Source organism: Emydura macquarii, unplaced genomic scaffold (genome assembly GCF_026122565.2).
Source record: "Emydura macquarii macquarii isolate MOO-44397 ecotype Brisbane River unplaced genomic scaffold, CSIRO-AGI_Emac_v2 contig_2473, whole genome shotgun sequence".
Taxonomy (NCBI): domain Eukaryota; kingdom Metazoa; phylum Chordata; order Testudines; family Chelidae; genus Emydura; species Emydura macquarii.
The window spans coordinates 24,976,400-24,995,415 of NW_027132610.1; the positions used below are offsets into that span (position 1 = coordinate 24,976,400).

At 43.0% G+C, this 19,016-nt stretch overlaps 1 protein-coding gene across 1 annotated transcript; it reads right to left on the bottom strand.

The window, feature by feature from the left end:
- Positions 1-3,520: 3,520 nt before the first annotated feature.
- On the bottom strand, positions 3,521-18,678 carry CNMD (chondromodulin). The gene is made up of 7 exons (XM_067562772.1): positions 18,456-18,678; positions 18,077-18,217; positions 14,556-14,696; positions 12,078-12,191; positions 9,849-10,002; positions 8,141-8,349; positions 3,521-3,898 (listed from the first exon to the last, which is right to left on the bottom strand). The coding sequence occupies exons 1-7, from the start codon at positions 18,525-18,527 to the stop codon at positions 3,683-3,685; spliced, it is 1,047 nt and encodes a 348-aa protein (XP_067418873.1). The 5' UTR covers positions 18,528-18,678; the 3' UTR covers positions 3,521-3,682.
- Between the last annotated feature and the right edge of the window lie 338 nt (positions 18,679-19,016).

Genomic DNA, 19,016 nt, shown 5'->3' on the forward strand with positions numbered 1-19,016 from the left:
AAGCTCATGATCACTTGTACCTAAGTTACCATTAATTTTTAGTTCTGTGATCAGTTTCTCTTTACCTGCCAAGACAAGGTCTAATATAGAATTCCCCTCTGTTGGAAACAATTTTTGAATTAGAAAATTTATCTATAATATTTAGAAATTCCAAGGATGTTTTTGTACTGGCAACGAGACCTCCGGCATATGTTACTCAAATTGAAGTCACTCGTGAGCAAGCAATTTTTTTTCTTACACATTACAGATAGGTGTGTTAAGGAGCCAGTCATCCCGTTCCCTAGTGTGATTTGGTGGTCTGTACCAAACACCAACTAATACCCCATCTTTTGCTTTATCTGTTAAGACGCTGGTCCATAAGCATTCAAAATCATTTTCTTCCTAGTTATCAGTGACTCAGAGGAGGCATGGATCAATGTTCACGTCACACTCCCTGTGAGTAGGTGGTCCCAGCCAGGGAAGCTAATGATCCAACCAGTGGACCAAATTTGATGATGAATCCTGCTCACATGCCATCTGAGGCACATGCACTAAGAAGTTACTCAGAAACAGTAATGCCATTTTTGACAGAGTGCTGCTTTGGTTCTCCTTTTGCCCACTTACTCTTTCCTAAATAGGTTTTAACTATTGATTTTAACATTCCGGTCATGGGAATCATCCCACCATGTTTCAGTAATATCAACTATTTCAAATTTATTCTCATAGATGAGCGATTCCCATTCCTCTTGTTTAACCAGGCTCCTAGCATTGATCTCTTCCTGTCCCTTGGTTCCTTGATTAATTTTGTTCTCAACGTCTCGCTTTTGTGCTGAGTTCTCATATATTTCCTTTTTACCCTCCCCTTTTGTTATTAGTTTAACGCCCTCCTGACTACCCTAGCCAGCCTGTCCCTGAGAAGATTGGCCTCCTTCTACTGAGGTGGAGGCCATCCAAACTACATAACTTGCTCTCCCCATAGAAAGCGGATCAGTGTCCTACAAAACCAGATTCCTTACACCACTTACCTACTCAGCAGTTTACTTTCAGAATCCTTTGCTCGTGGAACTGGAAGGATTTCAAAAAGATTGCTTGGACTCTTGCTTGCCTCTTCTTCAGCACCCTTTTGAGTTCCCTGAAGCCATCTTCTATCTGCAAGATATCCCGCAACACAGTGTCATTAGTGTTGATATGAACCATCAACCACTGGATCCTTTCTGGTTGACTCCAAAAGCCTATCTAAACTTAGCATGATGTTTTGTATCTTGGCTCCGGCAAGGCAGTGCACTTGTCCTGTCATCTGCCTGTCCCTTGCAGAATGTTCTTTTGATTCTTCTGAATATTGAATCCCCAACAAAGATTGTCTGCCTTCCTTGGATGGCTGGAGAACTCTTTTTGTGGCAGACTTCATTTTCTTATATATTAGGCCAAGCTCCCATCCACAGTTGTCCTCTACATCTCTTCATTGCCTTGGAACAGCTTGAGAGGTGTATTCCACAGTTTCTATGTTGAGGACCTGGTATCAATTGGGCAACTTCTAGCTATGTGGAATTCCTCCCAATCCTCTTCTTTTTAGCCGCAGCCTGCCCATCCTTGTCTCTCTCTAGGTAAAACACTGCTGTGACCTCTTGCCTCTGATGGTTACAACTTCCGAGCCTCCTATCTGACTACTTCTCTATCTGACTCCTTGGTGCCTAGCTTTTTTCTTCTTTGAAGCTGCGGTACTAGTGTTTCCTGAACCTGGTTCTCTAGGAACTCCTCAGCTTCTCTGATTTTCAGAAGCATCCAATCCAAGAATTTTCTCCTCCAGCAAGCTACCAACTTCCACTTCATGCACAGTATGACCCTTGTTCTTGCCTGCCCCTCCAGCACTGAGTGTGCGGGTTTTTCCTGTCCTCCAATCAGATAGCTTTTTGACCACACATTTGTAGGTAACTGCCAAGTCCACTATATTTAAACAAGCACAGAAAACTGGAACATTTTTTTACACACACCTTTCTTTAATCTGCAGTAAAAATGATTTATTTAGGGGGAAAAAAAATCACCTTCCCTTTGTGCCTTCATGTACAAGTGCTATGCTTTTAAAAGACACGCACAATGATCAGGGTCAGATCTTGATTTAAAAGCCAACCTCAAATTTTAACAGGCCTTAAAATTCTATCAAAGAATTTTCAGTTACATCTTTAAAGCAGGATTTGTTTTTAAAAGTTCTTTTTTTCCTCAGTACTAAAGGGAAGGGGAGTTCATATAAAAAGTGATCATTTGAACAGCCAGAGCAAAATATCAATTTTTTTCTGAACTCATTCTGCCTTCCTCATTTAACACTTTGCTTTTTAGACAGTCTGCTTATTTTTACACAGGTTTTTTTTTTTTTTTTTTTTTTTTTTTTGGAACCACCATTATCTTAAATTATTCCTCCTCTTCTATTCCTGGCAAGCAGCTTTAGAACCATTACTTCATTAGCTATGCATCGGAATGTGTGCATTTGCCATCACACCTATGCCAACCTCCACATTTAGGGCAAGATTGCCCCCCTCTTTCTTTGTGGTAGGAAATAGTTTACTCTGCAAGCAGTCCCATCAATTTTGATAGGACTGTTCAAGCCCTACCCAGTGTGAATAAGGGAAGCATAATTTGACCTATTATTTAAAGTTAATCATGAATCACTACCCATCCTGCAAGTGTCTTAGCTCAGTCACTTCAGTAGGGAGATGCTTAGCACCGTGCAGAAGCAAGCCCAATCACTGCCTCGTGCCTGCTTAAATACTGAGGGGTAGAGGGTGAGTTCTTTATTTCCAGTGGTGAGCAGTTACTCACGAGTAATCCCACTGAAGCCAATGGAACTACTTGTGCGAGAAACTGCTCCCTGTGCAAGATAAAGGGCTCACAACATGGCCCTGAATGTTTCTAGTTTGAGGATGTATAAATACAGTGACTGTTGTGGGGTCTGATTATACAGTGCCTTGAGGCTATTTGGCTTACAGCTATGTGTAATTGCCTTTTCATAGTCTTATAGAGCTGACACCTGTTAGACAGTACAGCGGTACCAGTGATACAAGATTTTTGACACTAGGGCTACTTTGAAGTGCTGATGCACAACACATTGTGATTTCCTCACCCCACACGTTTCATTCAACAGCCTCTTTTTCTTGCCATTTGTTTGTACATATTCCTCCGTCCCCTGGGGTAGCTTTGTGGGAAAGGTATGCTGTAATTGGTCTAACACGGTTCATAATGATCTAGGAACTCTGTATGAACAACACTAGGGAGCAACTTAACTTGTGATTTATTTAAGCAAGCTACATGGTTGAAAGGTACTCCCAAGAGTACAAGTTTAGTCACCTAATTGGACATAAATTTTCACATCTATTTCAGAAAAGAGGGCTCTGTCATGAGATGCTGAATTTGAATTTATAAGCAAGCATCTATACTGTTCAACTAAACCATTAGCACAGATACTATAATCTGTTTTGGGGAGTCTTAAAATTCCAGTCAATAGGTTTTAGTGTACAGTTTGCTAAAAGAATACAAGTTACGCTCTGCATTTGTAAAGCTAATGAAATATTAAAGGTTTTATTTATTTACATCTAGAATGACTGACCTTATTGTGATACATTAACATACACTTAGTGTTTTAAAAGCTGAGACTGGTAATGCTGCCTTGGCTGTAGTCTTTTATCAGTTTGTCATATCTGAACAGTCCATCTCACACGACACCCAAGATACGGGCAACCCACCAGCTGCAAGGCATAATAATTCGGCAGGCAGAACGACATCCTTGGTAATTATAGGGCCAAGGGTAATAGCCCATGAGAGGTTCACAAATTCTCTGGCACTGGGTGTAGCTTCTTCTACATTCAATACAGCATATGCCTTCATGGTCCAGCATTGGGTCAAAAGTCATCCCTTCACCTTCAAGTTGCTGAAATGTAAAATACAAAATGTATTTCTGTGATCTGTTAGAGAGAAGATGGAATTCCCTGCATTCACACTATCCCCACAAAAGATGATAGGTGAAATACTGAAGTCAGTAGTAAAACTCCCATTGACTTCAGGAGAGCCAGGCTTTCAGTGGCCTGATTCGCCACTGTATTACTTCACATCTACATTGGATTCACCAGTATAGACCTAGAGGAACACAATGGGGAATCAGGCTGCCTGACTGAGTTTCATTATTATTTTACTTTCCCAGCTTTTGATGAGGTTAATAACAGTGAAATTTGAGTTATAGGGTGGTAGTAAGAAATGGAAAGGACTTGGGTTAGCCAGTCCATCTTCCTGTACATGCAGGATTGTGTCCTACTTTAAATTGTCTAATGCTCTATCCAGTCCAATTTAAAATAAGTCCCAAGTGATGGAACTTCCACCTTTCCCAAGAGGACTGTTTTACAGTTTATTACTGCAGGATTTCCTGATATTTACCTTGCCTTTAACCACCACTGTGTGATGGATTCTAGACAACTAGCATTGTAACAGCATCTTACCAAGGAACAAAGAGTCACCACACAATAAATGGCAGAGGATATCGAAAGACAGACTAGCGTCTTAGAAAATTTTGCTTCCTCTCCTGAAAACATGGAGCTTAGTTCTCAGTTCTTTGAATAGTTCTTTCTTTCTGTATTGTGCCTCCTTAATAGGACTAGAAGATAATCCATTTTAAGGCACTTGAAAGAGAGGAAGGTGATCAGGAACAGTCAACATGGATTCACCAAGGGAAAGTCATGTCTGACCAACCTGATTGCTTTCTATGAAGAGGTGACTGGCTCTGTGGATGTGGGGAAAGCGGTGGACGTGATATACCTTGACTTTAGCAAAGCTTTTGATACGGGGTCTCTCAGTATTCTTATCAGCAAGTTAAGGAAGTATGGGTTGGATGAATGGATTATAAAATGGATGGAGAGCTGGCTAGAGCGTAAGGCTCAACGAGTAGTGATCAATGGCTCCATGTCTAGCTGGCAGCTGGTCACAAGCGGAGTGCCCTAGGGGTCGGTGCTGGGGGTTTTGTTCAACATCTTCATCAGTGATCTGGAAGATGGGGTAGATTGCACCCTCAGCAAGTTTGCAGATGACACTAAGCTGGGGGGAGTGGTAGATACCCTGGAAGGTAGGGATAGGATACAGAAAGACCTAAACAAACTGGAGGATTGGGCCAAAAGAAATCTGATTAGGTTTAACAAGGACAAGTGCAGAGTCCTGCACTTAGGATGGAAGAATCCCATGCACAGCTATAGACTGGGGACCGACAAGCTAGGCAGGAGTTCTGCAGAGGAGGACCTGGGGGTAACAGTGGATAAGAAGCTGGATCTGAGTCAGCAGTGTGCCCTGGTTGCCAAGAAGGCTAATAGCATACTGGGCTGCATTAGTAGGAGCATTGCCAGCAGATCGAGGGAAGCGATTATTCCTCTCTATTTGGCATTGGTAAGGCCGCATTTAGAGTATTGTGTCCAGTTTTGGGCCTCCCACTACAAAAAGGATGTAGACAAGTTGGAGAGAGTCCAGCGGAGAGCAACAAAAATGATTAGGGGGCTGGAGCACAGGACTTATGAGGAGAGGCTGAGGGAACTGGGCTTGTTTAGTCTGCAAAAGAGAAGAATGGGGGGTGGGGGGGTTGATAGCAGCCTTTAACTACCTGAAAGGGGGTTCCAGGGAGGATGGGGCTAGGCTGTTCTCAGTGGTGGCAGATGACAGAACAAGGAGCAACGGTCTCAAGTTGCAGTGGGGGAGATCTAGGTTGGACATTAGGAAAAAGTTTTTCATTAGAAGGGTGGTAAAGCATTGGAATGGGTTACCTAGAGAGGTGGTGGAATCTCCATCTTTAGGGGTTTTTAAGGTGCAGCTTGACAAAACCCTCTCTGGGATTATTTAGCTGAGGTTAGTCCTGCTTTGAGCAGAGGGTTGGACTAGATGATCTCCTGAGGTCCCTTCCAACTCTATGATTCTAAGAACAAGGGCAAATCAAACAAGAATGCTTCATTCTTGCATAGAGCTTTTCATCCATAGTTCTCAAAAGCATTACACAGAGGAGAAAAGTCGCATTTTCCCCATTTTAGAGATTGAAAAACAGAGGCACAGGAAGGCGGAATAACTTGCTCATGGTTGCTCCCCCCTCCCCCCCATGCACTGTCAGGGGGAGACAGAGGAACGACAATGGCTTAGCTAAGGCCAAGACTAAGCATCTGTCTAATAACCCAGCAGTGTAGATTTCCAGTGCCTAAAAATTTTTGAGAACATCTTCCAGTAGATCCTACACTAACTGAGCAGGCAATATAGGAGATCTTGAGCGACTCCATTTTGTTTCCTTGCCTCCGTTTTGTAAAGTGCTGGACAAGTACGTCAGTGAGGTACCACTTCACCACCATTAGCTGAAAACAGGAGCACGTGGCACTAAGAAATTGACAGCAGAGGTGAGGCAGTTGTTGATCATGAGACTGGATACATTAGAAAATGTTATGTGGTATGCACTCTGACAGGAAAATATTAGCAAAAATAAGCAAAACTGTCAATCAAGCCTATCAGCAGAGTACATAAAGAGAGTGTCAGAGAGACAGACAGCTGAGGAGGTGTGAGGAGTCCAGAGACAGACATGGGTGGGGAGAGAGAGATGAGACCTCATCTGAAAGAGATTTAAAGACTTACCAGCAGCTGTCAGCCACTTGTGGAAGACTGGCCATCTGAAGCAGGGCACAGCCACTTAGGATCATCTTAACTGTATATTATTGCGGTTTGGGGTGCCTTTAACCTGTTGTGTTAGGGATTTGTGTTTTTGTGTGTGTGTTTGCACCAATAAAAGGGTGCTCTGTTTTAGAAAGAATACTGATAGTGTCAATCATTTATTGGAAGGCTGTATCTGTGTCCTCCAGTTATTTCCTTAGCCTCCCTGGAGACCCATACCTAATGAGAACAGATTGGTTGATAGGTTTACCAAAGGATCCCTCAAAACAGTCCACCTGAGAGGGGGCACTAGGGAGCTAGCTGAGTGTACCTAAAATCTGTCTTCAGGGTAACACAGGTTCCCACTGGCAGGAAGACTATCAGAGAGAGCCCTGCAAGGGACCCTACATCAGCTGCACTGCTCCCACTCTCCAGAGGGATAATGGCTCTACCTCTCAGGCCCCTCCTTCTTTCTAGGGGTATAGATCTTATCCCAGCAGGCTTCTCCCTTTGAGTAGCAGGTTTAGTTCTAGTGCTGCTTTTGGGTCCAGTGCTGCTTCTATTTAACTGAGTTCATAAGAAATAAAGTCAATTTAGTGCTACTTTATTTGGAGTGATTAGCTTAAGCCTAATTAAGAGATGTCAACTGAGTAGAAGAGTCACAGGATCATGATCTCCTGCTGTTACATAAATGTGAGAATGAAGCTGTGACTTATTTTCAAAGCAGGAGACTTTGATCTTGTGACAACATTCTATTAAAATAACTTTATCTAACTTTATCCCTGCTGTACCAAACAGTTGATGTAAATTGTCTGATGTTGGTGCAGCAGAGTGGAAGTGGCTCACTGTACAGTTAATTGTTCTGCTGTACTGTGATGGGCTTAGGGAAATGGGACTCTTCACATTTTCATTTTGTGAACCACTTCAGATGAGAGAAAGAAAATGACTGTCATAGACCCGTTTTTCCCCAAGTTCTTTCACTGCATTGTTTTTAAAAGGGCTCTGCGAACTATCTGACAACCACAGCTTCCAGGACAGACCTATTTGGCCTGATCCTGATCTCTGAAAAGTCAGCTGACTGCATTTTTATTGTTTCTTTTTATCAGTTAATAATCAGCATCAGCTGTCTGTCTGGGGCAGATTACATTTGGGGTAATTATTGTAATGCATGAACTGTATCAGATGTATCTAGTTTTTTGTATTAAACTGGATTCATTATGGCAATCTTGCAAAATTACTTTAAATTCACCAGCCTAAGCACAACGTCTACTTCTCCATACTTTGGGGAGTAATAATAACAAAAAACAAACTATATTTTAGTTGCTTTTGGTGAGTGAAATTTTTAAAAGACTGCATTATTGGATGAAAGTTTAAGTCAACAAACTGGTATAATTATTTTTAAAGTCCATTGGAAATGAATAAGTCTCTAGAAATGTGTACTTAATAAATGTTACATACCTAGCTGCAAAATGAAATGCTCTGACGGGATTCTAGAGCAAATATATATACTCACATGATACGGATTTTCTGGATTAAAGGTTGAACTAGAATCTTGCTCTCTGGGATCGGTGGCATTAGATTGGCGTTCTGGTTCTTGAACAGGCTGGGTAGTGGGTGACCTGGTATTTACTACTTCAGTAGCAGCTTCAGATTGGTCCAGATCAGAGTTTGATTGAATCTGACGTATTTTTCTCTTGATTTCTCGCTTCTTTCTCTGGCTATCTGCAAAAACAGTCACAGGAGTACATGTTTTAAAACATGTTTTTCCACTGCTTCAGGGAACATATTCTATTACCCACTCATGAAAGTGGGACTGCATAGCAGTAATGCAAAAATTAGCCTGCTTCAGATGGGAGCTACGCCTCTTTCCACCTATTCCATACGCAGTCTATACAGTTCTGTCTGTGGGTGTGAGATTTGTCTTTTTTCCCAAACAAATGGGTGGCTGGCACAAAGAACAGGCTGGGGAAGGGCCTCTGGACCCAGAGAGTGGCTATTGATGCTAAAAGATATTAATAGCTGCAGCCAGCACTCAACCAGAGCAACCACCTGGATGTCAGTGTGCATTTTTTATGGAAAAAACACATTTGGAAGGAGACAGACTTGAGCCCAGCTCCGAATGGCTTTTTGTAAACATGGTTTAAAGCACTCCAGGCCCACTTTGACAATACTCTTGATGCATAATGGTCCTGTGCAAGGCCACAGGAAAACAGTGGAAAATTTGTATTAAGCAAATTTGGCTCACATTAATCACGGAAAAATATAAGCAACTCTCGTCCACAAAATACTCCGTATTGCTACCTATTTCCCTTTTCTAATCAGTATTTTGTATTTGCATTTCTAACAAATATTTTGTATAGCAGTATTAAATCTCTGGGTATATTCTACACAGCACCTGGAAGGTGATTCCCAGCTTGGGTAGACGAATATGTGCAATCTCTGCTCAAGCTAGCATGCTAAAAAGAGCAGTGGGGTCACAGTATCCAAATCCTAGGAAATTAGAAATCATAGATCTTAAGGGCAGAAAGGACCCACTAATTCATCTAGCCTGACCTCCTGTGTCTCACAGGCTACCAGCACCACCCAACCACCCACACACCAAACCCACCTACCAAAATGAGACCAAAATATTACATCCCACAGGGGATTAGACTCACTAATATGTGCCACAGATGCACCAGTGGCCGAGCCCCCTCCCCACGATGGGAAATGATTAAATGAGATATCCCCAGATAATTCCGACAACTGTCCCGCACCCACACACTGCAGAGGAAGGTGAAACCCTCCCAAGGTCACTGCCAATCTGACCTGGGGGGAAATTCCTTCCCAACCCCACATATAGTGATTGGTTAGACCCTGAGCATGTGAGCAAGAACCAGTCAGCCAAGCACCTGAGAGAGAGAATGCCCCTCTCTGTCCAAAGTCCCATCTCCAGCCCTGGTCAACCCTGAGGTGTTAAAACACTTCAGTCCTCCTCTCCACTGAAGTTGTGTCATGGGACTGGTTGTGGCAGAGCCTGGTCTGAGTGGTTCCACATAGGGACCCAATGCACTGTGCGGGGCTGGGGGTGGGATAAAGTTTCAGCACTAGCCTACATGACTGTGGGAGAAGAACCATGGGGTCCACGACTGTGTAGATCTAGTGGCTAGACACCCTGCTGGTGTGCATTTGTTGGAGGGGGAATAAAAGGGTAGTGGTGTTTTAAGTGAAAGAAAAATTACCTTTTGGGTATGTTGGTCGAAGCCAGAAGATAGGAAGATCTCCACAAAGCTCTAAAATTTTGGGACTTAGGAAGCTGTTATCCTTTACAGGCTGCTCTGCAGCCACCCAGATAAGGGAATTTTCATCAAATTTAACTGGCATAATTTCATCTTCCTGTAAGTAGACAGCACAAAATCTATTGTTCGTTCAATGAACAGGAGCCCTGTGTGTTCTGTATATGCAGCGTTATGCTAATAGCCAAATGCCAAGAGCTTCATGTGGAATTGATATGAAATATTGTTCCAAACAGTGCTCTTTTGTTTTGTGAACTACTTGCACACAGCCAAATCTTGGTCCAGCTGAAATCAATGGAAAAACTCCTGGGGTGAAATTCTGTCATCACTGAAGTGGCAAAATTACCATCACGGTCAGTGGAGCCAGGATTTCACCCGTTGTCTTTAATGGGGCTAGTAGTCAGCCCATAGGACCGGATTCTAAGCTGGCGTACATTAGTATAGATCCACTGACTTCAGTAGAACTGTATTGATTTATATGAGCTAAGTATCTAGCCCATAGTTTTTAGGTATGTTTGCTTGTGTTGTTCTGATTTCATATAAATGTTAGGACGCTTCTATAATAGACAGACATATTTCTGAAAGCTTTACTCTGCACACAGCTACAACTTTCAGTTTTAAGTTAATATAATGGTCTGATTAAAGGTTTTGTTCAGTAATACCAATTCAATTGACCAAAAGCTAGAACTGTAAGTTAAAGGAGCCTTCGTTTTGAAGTGTACCCTGCAGGTTTTTTGTTCATATCTTCAAAGTAATACATGAAAATGTCAGTGATTGATTCTTTATAGTGTTTAGTTCAAAGTATTATTTTACATAAAACATCTAGCTATTTCTCAGTAGCAGCGAAACACATATAAAAAGTCTCACTCATCAAGAAAATGAGTATGATTTCAAAATTAAACTTTGAATTGCCTCCACAAAGTATCTGATATTTGGATTGATAGCCCACTGGATCCATTTATTTCGCCAAGCTGTTCCTTAGTGTAATTATTGATTTTTGTAGGATGTCCTGAGTCATCTAAATTCTCTATTCAGTGAGAGCAGCACATCATTTATATTCTCCCACTGGGGCTTTTGCCAGCATCTGAAATAACTTAACTGGAGCTAACTTTTGAAGATAAAAAGAACCCAGTTGGTTATCTTAAATGAAATTACCCCAAATTTGTGGGTATATATACTTTAGATAGCTATAAACTTATTTTAATTGACTATTTTGTATTCAGGGTTGGCATTGACCAAATATGTATTAGAACAGAAACAACTTGGTCTTTATTTATAGTATAAAAAATTAATTGAATTAATACATTACGATTGCACACTTAATCAGAAAAATCAGGCAGCAAAGGAAGTGTAATGTTCCAACAGTAGCATTAAGTTGCCTATCCTATCTATTTGATGCATATGTTTTATGATAGACACAGCAATATAAGATACAATACGTCTTAAGAAAAAACAAACAGAAAGCAGGAACAGAACATACTACACATCTGTAATGTGACCAACTTAATACTGAATTGGAATCTTAATTTTGCAAACCTGATTGCAAATATTTTTCAACAGTGGAAACTTACCATTGGATGAATGTAATATCCTTTTAAAAAAGAAAAATTGCCTGTGCTTAATTATGTTAAATTATTCCAATTAATCCATGAAGTCCACACATTCTTAAAATAACGATGCAGGGTAGAGGTGATCTGGGTACTTACCTCTGGGGGCTGATCCAAAGCCCACTGAAGTTCATGGAAAGATTCCCATGAACTTCAGTGGACTTTGGATCTGACCCTGGGCACTTTCCTTGTTGGCTTTAGAGATTTTTCTTTCTTTTTAAGTAAAAGAGTATTAATTACAGAATATTCTAGAGTATAGCAACTAGGCAGAGTTGAGACATCCTCATTTTGGAGGTTCTGCAATTTTTGTACACCATGATTTTCTCCTGACCTGATGATGTGGGAGGAGGTTTTTTTGAGGGGATGGGGGGGATGATTTTGCTTTGAGGCTGTTACACATTTACAATCTCTCTCATGCAACAGTAGAAACAGTGCCCATCAGAAGCACTCCCTCCTCCCTTCCAGGGCACTGAACGACCGACTAGATCATTTGACATTTGTATTTAAATCAATTTTAAAATCCTTATTTATCTGGGGTTAAGTATTTTTTTTTTAAATTGCTCCTTACCAGATCAAACGAGAGGGTCTCCTTAGTCATGGTATTGACATCAGGGATGTGAGCTTTAGCTTGTGCTTTAATGTAGCATTTCTGTCCTCCAGCAAAACGGATTCCAGTTATGCCCTACAACATAGATCTTTTGTGGTTACATTCATGGACATGTCACCCAATTGCTTAAAACAAACATTACGAACTATGTTCATGTAACATTAAGATACTCACTGAATTTTGGGACTTAAGAATTCTTGTTTTTTTTTTTAAAAACAAGCAAAAACTGACACGTTTTTTGATTTTTTAAAAATAAGAGTCAACTCCGAAACTGATCCACATTCAGTTGTATCACTATCTTAGCTGTAAAACTGTAAAGAGTGAAGTTTTAATCTTGAGTTCCTAAATGTAGGCAACTAATTTAGGCATCCAAAGAAGTGGCCTAATTTTCAGAGATGCTGAGCATCTGCAACTTCCATTGGAGGGGCCTGTGTAGACTAGGAAAAAAGGAGTAAGTTAACATGATTTGAAACATCACTTAGCACCGAATATTGATGCAGTTTAACATCCTTAAAATCATGTTAGCTATTTGTGTTGTAACCAAGTAATTTTTTCCTACTCTAGACAGATCTCTGGACTTTACCTATGAAAATCAGGTCATATGTTTACTAGTAGTGCCACAAATATGGATGTAGGTGCCTAACTTTAGACATTACAACTTTTTTTTCCCTCTATTCAGGGATACTTTTTATGTACAGAAGTTCATAATGAAATGAGAACCAAGACAGAATTCCAGTGTTGTTGTAATAACTTGTGTTTCTAAACCTAAATAAATGACACAAAGTCCCTGTATTTCAAACATATTGAAATTAGAGGCCATTAACTGATATAGGATTAGCTGCAGGGTAGCCTTTCTTAAGTCTTCTCCCTCGAATTCAAATGTAGCATTTCCTGTGCTGCTACGTGGGTTTGGTTTTCCCTACAGGACACAGCAAAAAAAAAATTGCCCAACGTCCCTACCCTGGTAACCTCAGCAATCATTTTGTCCATCCACCATTTTGTTCTGCTCCGCTTCAGAGGAAATAGGTGAGCAGATCTTTATGTACAAGCTACAGCATGACAAGAGTCCTTCTGCTGACTATTGAGGGATATATGCAATGTCACTACGGTCATTCTTTTCTTCAAAGGCTGAGAAAAAGTAGGCCTCCCCCAAGACGTAGCTCTGCCACTTTGGGATAGTCAAGGTACGTTTCTGTAATACCTTTCTGTCACCCAGGATGCAGGCTATTTTTCTAAAATGGTCACTTTGTCCTCGTTCAATGGTCATGCTCCTGTGATCAAAGCATCACTTTAAACATGGGGACTTTCTTGACCTTAGTGATATACATAAACAAGCCATTTCCATGTCACAGCTCTGGCTACCTTAGAACTCTATTGCTGCAAATGTGTAAATAAGTTCACATGCCAATTTATCCTAGAATCCCTAGTGTACATGGTATTTGCAACAGGTACTTCTCTATCTCCTTGGTATTCTTTATATCTTACACTTCAAGTTGTTTCCACTCCTTGTTGCCTCAAAACCTAACTGGCTTGGTCCATTTGCTTTCCTGGAGTTTGACCCTTGGCACTTAACTGAACGCAGCAGGTATCATTTTTTGTGCTAGTTTCTTCCCCCACACTCATCAACATAGATGCACAACACGTGGTCTCAACTGCTTTTGGGTATGTGGTGGGGTTTTTTTGACTGCGCTTAACCAGCAGCTCATAGTTGTCATGAGTGTCCAAGAATTCACTGACTCTCCACTGAACTGGGACTTCTGCGCAGATGTGGAATAGTGAAGGCAAATGACAAGAGGCTTATCAGCGTTTTAATCCAATGCCGATAGTGTTGTTATGTTGACGTTACCACAAGTTGGGGCTGAAATGCAACTTTCAGATGATTTGGGGGTTTTGCGTCCCCCATATCTGTGCATGGATTTTTCCAGGCCTCAAGTTACTTCCTTCTTGTTCCTGGACCCAACGTAGGGAGAGCCAGGGGCAGGAAGAACCACATAACTTCCCTCACCAACCCTTCCTGTAGGTAATGGATTCTTATGTTCTAGGTGCTGCCTCTACCTCACTTAGGGCTCAGCCTTGCTCCCTTGAAGGCAATGGGAGTTTTGCCATTGACTTCAGTGGGAGTAGGACTGGGTCCCTTAGGATCTGTCTGCACTGCAATCAAAAACCCACGGCTAGCCCGTGACAGTGGACTCAGGCTCGCAGGGCTTGGGCTAAGGAGCTGTTTAATTGTGGTGTAGACATTTGGGCGTCGGCTGCAGCCTGAGCTCTGGGACCTTCCCACCTCGCAGGTCCTAGAGCTTGGGCTCCAGCACAAGCCCAAATGTCTACACAAATCAGGTGGCACAGGCCAGCAGTGAGTTTTTAATTGCAGCATAGACATACCCTTGGAGTCCAACACCGGAGAGTATCTTATCTGAAAGACCTGTCAAATGTACTTACTATCTGGAAATCATGAACTTCTATAGCCTCTTCATTTCCACTTCCAGTTTTAAAGGTCTCTAGGTTGTTCCCAGAATCTATTTCCATTGATCCCTCTTGTACTTTTCCATTAATACTCATAGTGTAATGGACATTGTAAATCTGTAATTGAATAAAGAACATTAGCACACATTTTTGTATGTTTCTTCCTTCTATCAAGAACAAGTCTGGTGCCAATCTAATTGTCACGTACCTCTTCTGTTCTTGGCTTTTATCCATACTTACACTTTTATTACAGATTCCCCCGGCATTCAAGAGCATACTAATAAAACAGACATTGCTGATGTAAAGCTGTCAGTACTGATATTGCCTGTAACCATCACACATTGCATGTGGAATAATTTGGTTCCCAGGTTACATGGGCTTTAGGAACTGGTCTAAACCATACTGTGTGAAAGGAGCAGAAGGAGCTGATTTCCCCCAGAGGTCATCCCCACTGTACTCCTTAGTTTGATCTGTTGGGACTCACTTTTGGTTGGAGAAGTTGTTTGATACTGTAGAGATACTTAGAGAGTCTGTTGAATGTAGCAAGCTGCATGTGGTTATCTCATAGTGGAGTGAGCTTTGTTTAAATATCAAATAGATTTTTCATACTGTATCAAAGGAAATACTTGCTCCTACCTTTTGCAGTGATGAAAGCTACAGTATATCTTGCAGTTGCCAGCCCTTGCTGCTTACTGGTTTATTCATTTCCATTATGCAATACTGCCACAAGTACCCACACAAGGAGTTTATTTTTATTTTTAAAAAGTCTGTATATAAACAAAGTTTTCAATAAAGTTCACAATATAGTCTAGAAATCAATTTCTTCTGCTTGCAACTCTTCATTAGGGAAAAAGTTAAGGTGCTAAAAGTAATTGTCTTTTACAAAGAGAAACTCGATCCTGTATTCTTCATACATCCAATACTGCCACTCAAGTCTTGCATGAGGAATGCATGACTGGGCCTATATCAATAGTATTTAATTTTATATCCAGAATGTATAGACTGAGCTGGTATAAGATAACTTGGATTGTACTGCAACTAATGAGGCTCACAAAATTTTTTTCTTTATTGATTCACAGTTGGAAGGGTTTTTTTGCAACCATAAGATTTATAATTGATTTTTTTTAAATAAAGTGTTGGCTTCCTGAATCTGAGGGCAGGCTGAAACAATAGCTCTTAGTGTCCCCATTCTTCTCAATTGGGAATGAATCTGCATCTTACTGTTGACATTTTAGCTATTTCTGTACCAATCAGAATACCCTGGACTCTTTTTTTAAAAAAAGATTCAGTTCTTAAATGATGGCATTATTATCAACTTCCTGAGTTGGGAAAAGAGCCTTAAGTGAGGGAAAAAGAAACCCACTTGCTAATAAGATCTTTTGAATGCATCTGTTTGAACAAAAGGCACATATATGCTAAAAAAAAATGCAAGTATTGTGAAATGAAATAGACCAACAAGAAATTAGACTCTGTCCTGTAATCAATCTGCCATCCATGTGTCAAAACCATCAGTGCAAAATAGACTATTAACACCATACACACTCTTTGGCCCATCTGCCCACTCATGCCACTCTCTCTTTTCAAAAGTCTAGACAAGCAAATGGGTCTTACAGTGCGTCTGTCCTGAAGCAGCCTTCCTTGTTACTTCCTCCTTCTCTTTGGATTTTGGGCATGCTATGAATTGTCTTTAAAAATAATTAAATATCAAGCAGTTGGCCCCTGCAGGCTAAAATATTTATCATATTGAAACAACATCTACCAATTAAGGGAGCTATTCTGCACTCCTTACTCAGACAAGGCTCCTATTGACGTCAATGGGAGTCTTGCCTGAGACAGGAGTGCAAAATAGGTTCATTGGTAAATTCGGTGAGACTCATTCTCCTTGTCACTGATGAGCAAATGAAACTCAAATTCACATAATCTGGTACTTCATATTTTAAAAATATCTGAAAACATAAAGGAAATATATTTGTAATTAGTCAGATGTTCACTACACGGTGGAAGTTTGCTTCTTTAAACTAACCCCTCCAGTTTCCAGCTTTGTCCCTTTAACACAGGATTTTGTCATGTAAGTTCAGAACAGTTCTCTCCACCCAAACATAAGTCATCATATAAGATTCTTTTTAAATTGTTCTGCAGTTGATATACAATGAACTCTTGTGTCCATGTTCAGCACACATTTAAACCACTGGGTAAACAGTGAAATAATTTTGGTCCTTATACATTTTAATCAAACCTACACATAAATTAAATATAGCACCACATATTTAAGTGTCAAAGTATGATCTGCAATCAGCATTTGGATGATGTGGCATGTAAAATGGATGTATTTCTTTCACCACCATTTTGTCCTGATGCCTGGAATTTGCCCATGATGTGAATCTCCTGGGAAAGGATGGGGGTAGAATAGTGAATGCTTTGAAGATTTATCAGGAAAAGTAAATGTTGCTTTTGTCTGTGGTCTCAAGGATACACTTCATGTTTAATTACTAAAATCAGCTTCCATTATGCTACACCAAATGGACAGGAGAGAAAAGAGTTTTTATACTGAGATTTGGGAGGGGAAGATGCTACTTACAGAACTTGGCAACCGCTCAAGAAAGGTTTTCAGTGTGACTTTGGTTGTCCTTAAATTCAAACAGTTAATTTAAAAATTGGCTTAACAAAAAAATGTCTGTTTCCAAAATGTAAACATTTGGGTTCATAATTCTTTTCTTTGATTCACCCAATTCACCCTGACCTTACTTTAAATCAGATTTAAAAACGTCAGTGCAGCGGTAGGTTCTTACAGGACTACAATTATGCTGCTTGGTAGACAGATGAGTTTACTATTCGAATTGACCCCTCCTGCCTACCTCTGTTTACTTATTGCCTGTCCCAGTTAGCAATACTCTTTGCAGTAGGTGATCCAGTTTTCACTACTCCAAGACTGATCTTTCTGATTGTTCCCCTATATTTTCCTCTGTCCGAACCACTTCAGCATATTTACCTCGCATTCTGCGTGGGAGAAGAAGAGCTTGGGCAGGATTCTGATCTCCTTTCGTTGCTAAACCTTCTGGATCCTCACTCCCAAACTAATCAAGCGAGCAAACCTCTAACCCAGCTGCTGGCACTGCATGACACAGAGAGTGCCTCAACCTTTTGGATACCAGGGACCAGCTTGCGCTGACTTGCTAAACTGTGTGGGAGAGAGATCCCAGGGAGCGGCGCCGATCCAGGGACTGGTCCCTTGACAAAGCCGGAGATCCACCACTTTCCCCAAGCTGCTCTGCCCGGTGCTACCCAGCCAGCCCCGTCCCACCCTGCGGGGCGGCGGCTGTCTTGCTCGTCCCTGGGATGCGCAGGCTGAGCGGAGGGGCCGCGCCGCGCTGCGCTCCCCACCGCGCTGCAGCCGGAGGACCCGCCGGGCCCCGCGCAGCCGCCGGGGTGGGACCCTCGGCGAAGAAACCTGCGGCTCCAGCGGGTCCGCCCCGCCCCGCCCCGCCCGGGCCACTCACATGCCTGTCGCTCCCCTTCCAGAAGGAGAAGGCGCCGATGGCCCCGAGGAGGAGCAGCACGGCTCCGCCGACGAGCACCCCGGCGCCGATCTTCAGCAGCCGCCCGGGGCTGGAGGGTTGCGCCGGCACCGCCGCGTAGGCCTGCAGCGGAGGAGAGGGGGACAAGGCAGCTCAGCCGGCTCCCCTCGGAGCCCAGCTCTGCCCCGGGGCGGGCGGGCGGCGGCCCCGGGCTGGGCGCGCGAGGAAAGCGGCAGCTCCCCCAACAGGGGCGGCGATGGTGCATAGCTGGGCGCCCGCCCGCCCGCCGCCACCTTCCCTCCCGGCCCGGGGCTCCCGAGAGCGGGGACCCGCCGCGGGCTGAGCGCGGGAAGGGACTTACCGGGGGCAGGCTCCGCTCCACGTCCTCCGGCCCCGCCAGGGCGATGGGCACCTTCTCCGAGCTCTCGGCCATGGCTGCCTGGGCAAGTCTGAACCCCGGGGCTCCCTCCAGTGCCGCCGCCGCCGCCGCTGCTCCTGTGGCCCCCGCCGGACGGGAGAGGCACGGCCAGGCTCCACTCCGCCGCCGCGCACACACGCACACACACACAGACAGGCGGGTAGCCCGGCCGCAGCCCCTCCCTGCCCGCCCCAGCCAGGCCCGCCCGCCCGCGGGGGGAGGCTCGCTCGGCATACAATGGTCCCCTTGACTTTAGGCTGCAGCCCTGCGGGGCCGGCGCCTCAACCTGGGCAGGGTTTCAATGAACTCCCCGGGCCCCAGTCTGTGCTGCCCGCCCCGGGCCCTCGTTAGCTTTCCCCTGCCCACTGCAGTGTGTGTGTGTTGGCCCAGCACCACCAGGTGGTCCGAGGAGGCCTCTGATAGACAGACAGAGGGACAGGCGTTCCAGTGCTAGCTCACTGGGGGCCCTAAAAGGGAATATTTTGTCCTATGCCCCACCACACA